The 10,408-nt window shown below is 47.2% G+C and overlaps 1 protein-coding gene across 2 annotated transcripts in view; it reads left to right on the top strand.

The window, feature by feature from the left end:
• The first annotated feature begins 3,047 nt into the window (after positions 1-3,047).
• The window catches only part of LOC129709989 (polypeptide N-acetylgalactosaminyltransferase 15-like), a 71,962-nt gene continuing 64,601 nt past the window's right edge, over positions 3,048-10,408 (top strand). For both annotated transcript variants that reach the window (XM_055656695.1, XM_055656696.1), the window contains exon 1: positions 3,048-3,641. In XM_055656695.1, coding sequence (XP_055512670.1) covers positions 3,148-3,641 — 494 coding nt within the window. In that variant the 5' untranslated portion in view covers positions 3,048-3,147. The remainder of the gene's footprint in view (positions 3,642-10,408) is intronic.

The following is a 10,408-nucleotide window of genomic DNA, read 5'->3' as shown; positions in this document are numbered from 1 at the left end:
CAAGAGCAGGACCTGCACAGTAAATGGTAGGCCTCTGGGGAGTGTTGTAGAACAGAGGGATCTGGGAGTGCAGGTGCTTGGTTCCTTGAAGGTTGAGTCGCAGGTAGATAAGGTGGTCAAAAAGGCTTTTGGCATGTTGGCCTTCATCAGTCAGAGTATTGAGTATAAAAGTTGGTAGGTCATATTGCCGTTGTATAAGACATTGGTGAGACTGCATTTAGAATATTGTGTTCAGTTCTGGGCACCATGTTATAGGAAAGATAGTGTCAAGCTTGAAAGGGTTCAGAAAAGATTTACGAGGATGTTGCCAGGACTAGAGGGTGTGAGCTATAGGGAGAGGTTGAGTAGGCTGGGTCTCTATTCCTTGGAGCGCAGCAGGATGAGGGGCGATTTTATAGAGGTGTACAAAATCATGAAAGGAATAGATCGGGTGGATGCACAGAGTCTCTTGCCCAGAGTAGGGGAATCGAGGACCAGAGCACATAGGATCAAGGTGAAGGAGAAAAGAGTTAATAGGAATCCGAGGGGTAACTTTTTCGCACAAAGGGTGGTGGGTGTATGGAACAAGCTGCCAGAGGAGATAGTTGAAGCTGGGACTATCCCATCGTTTAAGAAACAGTTAGGCAGGTACATGGATAGGACAGGTTTGGAGGGATATGGACCAAGCGCAGGCAGGTGGGACTAGTGTAGCTGGGACATTGTTGGCGGTGTGGGCGAGTTGGGCTGAGGTGCCTGTTTCCACTCTGTATCACTCTATGATTCGAGATCTACAGAACATTCCCGCATTGTGAATGCTGCGTCATTTCTTAATTATAAGATGAATTCAATGAAAAATAGAGTAAGTTTTGTTTTGGAGCTAATTTGTCTTGTAAATACTTGCACTGTGGAGACAAAATGGAACCATGCTTCATCCCACTGGACTTAAGGAAGTAGCCCCAGAAATAGTGAATGCATTAATGATAATTTTTCAAAACTCTTTAGATTCTGGAGTAGTTCCTGAGGATTCGAGGGTAGCTAATGTAACCCCACTTTTTAAAAAGGGAGGGAGAGAGAAAATGGGGAATTACAGACCAGTTTAATAACTGGCACTGGCCACTCAAATCAGCTGCCCCGGACATTTTTATGATTGGTTTATTGTATTTTAACGTTGTGTTTTACCTGCTTTTAACTATTTATACTGTTCCATCAGGGACTGGATTGTTTTTAGTGTTATTATGTGTGAAATGTTTTAAATTTCATGTGCGATGCTCCGCTATTCTCTGGGAAACGTCTTTTCATTTTGTACTGTACAACTGTTGCTTGCAAGATGACAATAAAGGTTGATTGATTGATTGATTGATTGATTGATTGATTGATTGATTGATTGATTGATTGATTAGTCTAACGTCAGTAGTGGGGAAACTGCTAAAATTAGTTATTAAAGATAGGATAGCAGGACATTTGGAAAGCGGTGAAATCATTGGACAAAGTCAGCATGGATTTTTGAAAGGTAAATCATGTCTGACGAATCTTATAGAATTTTTCGAGGATGTAACTAGTAGAGTGGATGAGGGAGAACCAGTGGATGTGTTATATCTGGACTTTCAGAAGGCTTTCGACAAGGTCCCACATAAGAGATTAGTATACAAACTTAAAGCACACGGTATTGGGGGTTCAGTATTGATGTGGCTAGAGAACTGGCTGGCAGACAGGAAGCAAAGAGTAGGAGTAAACGGGTCCTTTTCACAATGGCAGGCAGTGACTAGTGGGGTACCGCAAGGCTCAGTGCTGGGACCCCAGCTATTTATGATATATATTAATGAATTGGACGAGGGAATTGAATGCAACATCTCCAAGTTTGCGGATGACACAAAGCTGGGGGGCAGTCTTAGCTGTGAGGAGGATGCTCGGAGGCTGCAAGATGACTTGGATAGGCTGGGTGAGTGGGCAAATGCATGGCAGATGCAGTATAATGTGGATAAATGTGAGGTTATCCACTTTGGTGGCAAAAACAGGAAAGTAGACTATTATCTGAATGGTGGCCGATTAGGAAAAGGGGAGATGCAACGAGACCTGGGTGTCATGGTACACCAGTCATTAAAAGTAGGCATGCAGGCGCAGCAGGCAGTGAAGAAGGCGAATGGTATGTTAGCATTCATAGTATAGGAACAGGGAGGTTCTACTGCAGTTGTAAGTTGTACAGGGTCTTGGTGAGACCACACCTGGAGTATTGTGTACAGTTTTGATCTGAGGAAAGACATTATTGCCATTGTACAGAGAAGGTTCACCAGGCTGATTCCTGGGATGTCAGGACTTTCATATGAAGAAAGACTGGATAGACTTGGTTTGTACTCGCTAGAATTTAGAAGATTGAGGGGGGATCTTATAGAAACTTACAAAATTCTTAAGGGGTTGGACAGGCTAGATGCAGGAAGATTGTTCCCGATGTTGGGGAAGTCCAGAACAAGGGGTCACAGTTTAAGGATAAGGGGGAAATCTTTTAGGACAGAGATGAGGAAAAACATTTTTCACACAGAGAATGGTGAATCTCTGGAATTCTCTGCTACAGAAGGTAGTTGAGGCCAGTTCATTGGCTATATTTAAGAGGGAGTTAGATGTAGCCCTTGTGGCTAAAGGGATCAGGGGGTATGGAGAGAAGGCAGGTACGGGATACTGAGTTGGATGATCAGCCATGATCATATTGAATGGTGGTGCAGGCTCGAAGTGCCGAATTTCTATGTTTCTATGTTTCTATCCCCAAGCTCCGAGATATTGGTTAAAACGTTGTAAAGACATAAGTGGTAAGCTACTGTTGACCAGAACTGCTCTGGTAGCGTTTCAGAGGCAGATTTACATGACAGCGAACATAGAAAGACTGTCAAATAAATTAAATTGAGGCACTGCATCTTACTGAATACAACTCTCGGATCTGTCGCTATCGTTACAGTACTCTTCAGCCGTGGGTCGTTTTGGGTGGCGGGCGCTAGGACCGGGCGCTGCGCTGCGCCTTGTCGGGGAGCAGCTGCTGGAGTCGGTGCATCTGCTGGTCGACGCGAAGAGCCGGCACGCGGACAGCTGGTGGTCACACTGTCGGCGGGCGCGAGGCTCGACCCGTGCGTGACGGTTAGGACGAGCGCCCTGGGCCGTTGCGCACGCGGGGATGAGGAGATGCTGTCGGGCTGTTGCCGCCGGCTGAGGCGCGCGGGCTGCCAGCCGCCTCGCGGCATCATGTGCGCCAAGCGGCGGGGCTGCCGCCCTGCCCTCGCCCTGCTGTGGCTGCTGCCCGGTTTGCTGCTGCTGGTCGCCGCGGCGCTGCTCAACCCGCCGCCCGGACACCCCCCCGGTCCCGGTCCCGGTCAGGATGGCACGGCGGCGGCGGGTTGGACGTCGGAGGGTAGCCGGCTGCCGGCGCTAGCACCGCCGTCCACCGAGGTCTTCGCCGAAGACGAGCTGATGGTGGCGACCGAGGGACCGGCCAGTAAGAGGAGCTGGAGGAAGAGGGTGTACCGGCTGGTGAGGACAGGTGGACGGGGACTCCCCGGGCGACGTGCCGGTCCGGTCCTGGGACCCGAGCAGCATGGGCAGCATCTCCGAGGCTTTAACGAGGTTGTCAGCGAGCAGATCTCCCTGCACCGAAGACTACCTGAGGTACGCGACCCTTTGTAAGTACAGCAGCGCTGGAGCTGCTTCTTTTCCCATTCCCTACTGGTGGCACAGGTATGCCCTCTCCCTGGAATAAAACTTTGCTTCGCAAGGATAGCGGTCAAATTTTAACCATCGCACACAACAATTACTAAATTAAACCATAAAACGCACTGCATTTTTATTTTAATACCGAATACAAAAAAAGAGATGGAAATCTGAATGCAGGGACCAAAAACAGCTCAAGATTGGTACCTCGGAGTCGTGTGTGAACCGAGCAACTCTTAAAATAAACTAGTAAACATTCTGAGGCACTTCCCAACATGTTGCATTTGCATTGTATTGTAGCTGGTTAAATAATCCATCTTCTGCATTCGGCTTTCAAATAAAATATGCAAACCGTTTCAAGTATAGATTTCGTGTGTTTAGTGCGTTTTTGCCAGCAAAGGGTTGTTTTTTCAGAGATAGTTTTTTAAAAGAAGACTTTTTCTGCAGCGTTGAAGGTATACTTTAGTTGGGAGAGTGTGATGTATAGATTTTAGCAGTAACGGCGCTGTAGAAAACGTAGTGGTGCATTATTAAGGTTTACGAGGGGTGGGGGAGAGTGAATCTCAATTCATGAAAGGCAGAACAGGAGTTGTCATATAAACAGTAATGGCATAATTTAAAAATTAAAAAAATGCTTGAATGATTCAGCAGTTCAGCAGCAACAGGGCTCTCGCTTAACTTTTTTTCCCTGTTGCCAGCTGGGCAACCTCGGCAGCTTTTTAGGTTGCCAAATGACTGTTTAGGTGGTAATTTAAGACGGCTTGCATGACGTGTGCGATAATGTGCTCGGACGAAGTGCGTAGTTACCAGTTAAGGTCAATGAAGCATTCGCATATTATTTCTGCTTCAAATAAAGTCACAAACGAAACATATTCACCAATCAAGACATGATATATACCACAATGACATGCAGCAAAATTACAATACAGTATCTCATCTCTTTATACACATTGCAATTAATGCAATTTCTATTATCTCTTTCCACTTCCAAACAAAAATATGGTTATTCAGCGTATGATCAACCTCGGTGAGACCAAGCGCAGGTTTGGCGATCGCTTCGCACAACACCTCCACTCAGTTCGCAATAGGGTGATTTCACTAAAGGTCACTGGAGTGTAGATCCGCACCCACGTGACCAAAATTCTCAAGTGGAGGACACTTGAGGGTTCGGTACATGTTAGTGGATGGGAAAAAACGCATTTTCCCACCCATTAAAAACATAGAAAACGGCGAGGTTGTGAGCTGCAATTTACTGTGCCAGTCGGGGTGACCGTGAGGCACAGCTACCTAGATTTGCAGGAAAAAAAAAAGATAGCAAGTAAGGTAAATTCAAGAGGGAACTGAAGGTGCCAATCCGGCGGAAATGAACAGCCGACATTTGCCGTGGATATTTACAGGTCCAAAATATCGGGAATTATCGCGTTTGCTTGCCTTACTTTTGATGAAATTCAGCGAGCAAACGCGATAATTCCCGATATTTTGGATTACCTTACTTGCTATCTTTTTTTTTTCCTGCAAATCTAGGTAGCTGTGCCTCACGGTCACCCCGACTGGCACAGTAAATTGCAGCTCACAACCTCGCCGTTTTCTATGTTTTTAATGGGTGGGAAAATGCGTTTTTTCCCATCCACTAACATGTACCGAACCCTCGAGTGTCCTTCACTTGAGAATTTTGGTCACGTGGGTGCGGATCTACGCTCCAGTGACCTTTAGTGAAATCACCCTATAGGGAGGTTTCACGGCAGTCGGGTCACGACCCATGACCCGTACTGTTGCTAGGCTACTCCAAATGGATTACACGCGATGTACTGCAGGTAGGCACTTACCATTGTTTCCAGCGTAGGTGGCCCGTTAAAACCCGCTGAAATTGACCATTTTTGCGCTGTAATTAATTATGGAAATCGGGATAAGCGTGTGAAACATGTAGCATGCTTCAGAATTCCAAAAGTGAGGAGAAATGACGGTAGGTAAAAACGAGAGCTGAAGGGACAACAGCCAAAGTGCTTGGCGAACATTGGCCGTTTGCTCACTGCATTTCATCAACTAAGGCATTATTTGTGTTTTTTCTTGATTCCTTTGACATCTAAAAAGTTTCAGAAGTGATAAATCTGGCTGTAATTTTTTTAAATCGCCCAAGGTTCCCAAGAAAAATTTACAGCCAGATTTATCACTTTTAAGAATTTTTAGATACCAAAGGAATCAAGAAAAAACACAAATAATGCCTTACTTGATGAAATGCAGTGAGCAAACGCGATAATTTCCAATATTTTCAATGTTTACCAAGCACTTTAGCTGCTGTAGTCCCTTCAGTTCTCGCTTCTCTATACCTTCATTTCGCTTCACGTTTGGAATTCTAAAGTTGGGTACATGTCTCTCACACTTACTCCGACTCCCACAATTTTTTTCAGCGCAAAAATTCAACATTTTGGCGTTTTTTATCAGGTAGAAAAGTACGCGTTTCTAGCATTAATAACATATACCGGAAGTGACGGATGTCTTCCAGTTGGATTTAGTGGCTCCGTGCGTCGAGCCCTATGACCCAGTGACCATTCGTGCAACCCCCCTATAACCAACCTGATCTCCTGGTGGCTCAGCACTTCAACTCCCTCTCCCATTCTGAATCCGACCTTTCTGTCCTGGGCCTCCTCCATGGCCAGAGTGAGGCCCACCGCAAATTGGAGGAATAGCACCTCATATTTTGCTTGGGTAGTTTGCACCACAGCGGTATGAACATTGGCTTCTCCAATTTCAGGTAGTCCTTGCTTTCTCCCTCCTACCCCTCCCATTCCCAGCTCTTCCACAGCCTACTGTCTCCGCCTCTTCCTTTCTTTTTCCCGCCCCCCCCACCCCTCCCGACATCAGTCTGAAGAAGGGTCTCGACCCGAAACATCACCTTTTGGGCAGTTTACACCGCAGCGGTATTAACATTGACCTCCAATTTCAGGTAGTCCCTACTTTCTCCTCCGAGGGGAGGGGGGGAGAGAGAGTGCCTATTTATTTCAACCCAAACACCCCAAACAACCATTTGCAGGCAGTGCTTTTTTACTTTAACCATATTTTCATTTTCAAACCACATTAAGGGTACTTACTCACAGTTGTGTGGACATGTGTTCAGTGTTATTCACAGCTCAGAGAAACGTGACCCTCTGCCTTCCTCCAGCTTGCAGACTAATTGAGGCACACCACTTCCTGGTTTTATAGTCCATCCCCCCTGCCGCCAGCGGGGGCAGCAGAGAGAATGGGGAATTTTGTAAAATCATTAATATCTCTGTCATTTTTCATCGACTGGAAAAATCCTCAGCACACATGCGGCGGAGGGGGGCTCTGAGCGAGGTGGCCAAAAATGACGGCCGTAGGTGGCGGCGTTCTCTCGGAAATCGCAGCACAGATCGCCAAAACCGGTCAAGAACAGACTTTTAGTAATATAGACTAGACCAAGTGAGACCCATTGGACCCTGTTCCCCCAACGCAATATGCCACTACTCACCCATTCTCCCAATGCAACCCGTTTCCACCACTCACCCGTTCCCCCAATGCAATATTCCACCACTCACCCATAGCCCCCAACTGTGCAGGCGCAGCTCATTTACCCTTATCCCCAACACTCTCTCCCCTCCTTCACCCTTCCTCTTCTCTCCCCTCTCCTCCTCCCCTTCGCTACCACCTCCCTCACCTCTCCCTCCCTCTTCTTTCCCCACCCTCAATCACTCCTTCCCACCCTCCATAAACCCTCTCCTCCTCCTACCCCCCTCCTCTACCTCTATCTCCCTGATCCCCCACTCCTCACCTCTCCCCAATCCCACTCTTTTGCTTTGTGTCTCAATGCAAGGAGCATTCGTAATAAGGTGGATGAGTTGAATATGCGGATCGCTATTAATGACTATGACATAGTTGGGATCACGGAGACATGGCTCCAGGGTGACCAAGCCTGGGAGCTGAACATCCAGGGATATTCAATATTCAGGCGGAATAGACAGAAAGGAAAACGAGGTGGGGTAGCATTGCTGGTTAGAGAGGAGATTAACGCAATAGAAAGGAAGGACATTAGCTTGGAGGATGTGGAATCGATATGGGTAGAGCTGCGAAACACTAAGGGGCAGAAAACGTTAGTGGGAGCTGTGTACAGGCCGCGTAACCATAGTAGTGGAGTTGGGGATGGCATCAAACAGGAAATTAGAAATGCGTGCAACAAAGGTAAAACAGTTATAATGGGTGACTTCAATCTACATATAGATTGGGTGAATCAAATTGGCAGGGGTGCTGAGGAAGAGGATTTCTTGGAATGTATGCGGGATAGTTTTCTAAACCAACGTAGAGGAACCAACGAGAGAGCAGGCTATTCTAGACTGGGTATTGAGTAATGAGGAAAGGTTAGTTAGCAGTCTTGTTGTGCATGGCCCCTTGGGCAAGAGTGACCACAATATGGTTGAGTTCTTCATTAGGATGGACAGTGACATAATTAACTCAGAAACAAGGGTTCTGAACTTAAAAAAAGGTAACTTTGAGGGTATGAGACGTGAATTGGCCAAGATAGACTGGCAATTGATTCTTAAAGGGTTGACGGTGGATATGCAATGGAAGGCATTTAAAGGCTGCATGGATGAACAACAACAATTGTTCATCCCAGTTTGGCAAAAGAATAAATCAGGGAAGGTAGTGCATCCGTGGATAACAAGGGAAATCAGGGATAGTATCAAAACAAAAGATGAAGCATAAATTAGCCAGAAAAAGCAGCCTACCGGAGGACTGGGAGGAATTCAGAGTCCATCAGAGCTTAATTAGGAAAGGAAAAATAGATTATGAAAGAAAACTGACAGGGAACATAAAAACTGACTGCAAAGGTTTTTATGGATATGTGAAGAGAAAAGGATTAGTTAAAACAAATGTAGGTCCCGTGCAGTCAGAAACAGATGAATTGGTCATGGGGAACAAGGACATGGCAGACCAATTGAATAACTACTTTGGTTATGTCTTCACTAAGGAAGACTTAATTAATCTGCCGGAAATGGCAGGGGACCGGGGGATGGAGATGGAGGAACTGAGATGGAGGAACTGAGTGAAATCCAGGTTAGCCGTGAAGTGGTGTTAGGTAAATTGAATGGAATAAAGGCCGATAAATTCCCAGGGCCAGATAGGCTGCATCCCAGAATACTTAAGGAAGTAGCCCCAGAAATAGTGAATGCATTAATGATATTTTTTCAAAACTCTTTAGATTCTGGAGTAGTTCCTGAGGATTGGAGGGTAGCTAATGTAACCCCACTTTTTAAGGAGAGAGAAAACGGGGAATTACAGACCAGTTAGTCTAACATCGGTAGTGGGGAAACTGCTAGAGTCAGTTATTAAAGATGGGATAGCAGCACATTTGGAAAGTGGTGAAATCATTGGACAAAGTCAGCATGGATTTAGGAAAGGTAAATCATGTCTGACGAATCTTATAGAATTTTTCGAGGATGTAACTAGTAGAGTGTGTAAGGTAGAACCAGTGGATGTGTTATATCTGGAGTTTCAGAAGGCTTTCGACAAGGTCCCACATAAGAGATTAGTATACAAACTTAAAGCACACGGTATTGGGGGTTCAGTATTGATGTAGATAAAGAACTGGTTGGCAGACAGGAAGCAAAGAATAGGAGTGTAAAGAGGAGTCATAAACACACTGTGTCTTTACTACTATTTATTGATAATACACAAACGTTGCTGCCCTAGCTGTACGTGGTCTGTCACAGGAGCTAGAGAGAGATCAATGGGTGGAAAGGTTGCAATTATACTTCTGATATGGGGAGTGGTTAGTTGTGTTGGGTCACTATATTAAAGGTACATGCACATGTCATCTACATCCTTCCCCTTGGAAACAAAGCAATACGGTAGTGACGGGGCGACCACGTCTCATGCGCCACAAGCAGGTAAGGAAACAGTTAAACAAACAGATGAGCAAACAGCTAAGCAAATTCACCATAGCGGACAGGCGGCTTAAGCAGCCGGCCCGACCGGGTATGCAGCTCGCCATCGCCCCTCTCTGCAGGAAGAGCAGGAGCCGGAGCGGGAGCGGGTGACCGAACCGGAGATCCTGGAGGAGAAACAGTAGGCGGAGGCAGAGGAGGGGATGCAGGCGCAGCAGCGGGTGGACGGGCAGGGGAACGAGGGCTGAGTGCTGAGATGGCAGGGACCGAGGCATGCGTGGGGCGGCAGGCAGTGTGGCGGACAACGGAGTGGAGAAAGGGTCGGCAGGCGGTGGTGGGGGCTCGTTGACAAGCCGCAGAGGTTAGCGGGACCGGCGGTAGATGGTACCGTCGTGGTCGACCAGGTAAGAACGCGGCGAACCAGCATCACCGACGACGGTGGCAAGCTTGGAGTGACCGGAGGGGGACTGCATCCGGACGACTTGGCTGGGGAACAGACGTGGTAGGGGACGGCAGGACTAGTCGTGGGAGCTCTTTTGCACTGCGTGCTTGAGGGCAATGCGCTCCTGGACAGCAGCAGGCTGGAGAACAGAGGGCACGAGGGACTGCTGGGTAACAGGGAGTGAAGGTCTCGTGGTGCGAGACATCAGCCGCTATGCTGGCGAGCCCAAGGCAGGGTCGCGGGAGATGTTTCGAAGATTGAGGAGGGCCAGGTAAAAGTCGGATTTGGACAGTCTGCAATGCTCCAGCAAGTCCTTAGCACTGCGGACAGCGCGCTCCGCCAGGCCGTTGCTTTGCGGGTACTCTGGACTGCTGGTGTAGTGTCGGAAGTTCCAGCTGGC

This window comes from Leucoraja erinacea, chromosome 2 (assembly GCF_028641065.1).
Source record: "Leucoraja erinacea ecotype New England chromosome 2, Leri_hhj_1, whole genome shotgun sequence".
Lineage (NCBI taxonomy): Eukaryota > Metazoa > Chordata > Chondrichthyes > Rajiformes > Rajidae > Leucoraja > Leucoraja erinaceus.
Note: the sequence above shows the minus strand (reverse complement) of the source record. Positions and strands in the feature narration are given on the sequence as shown.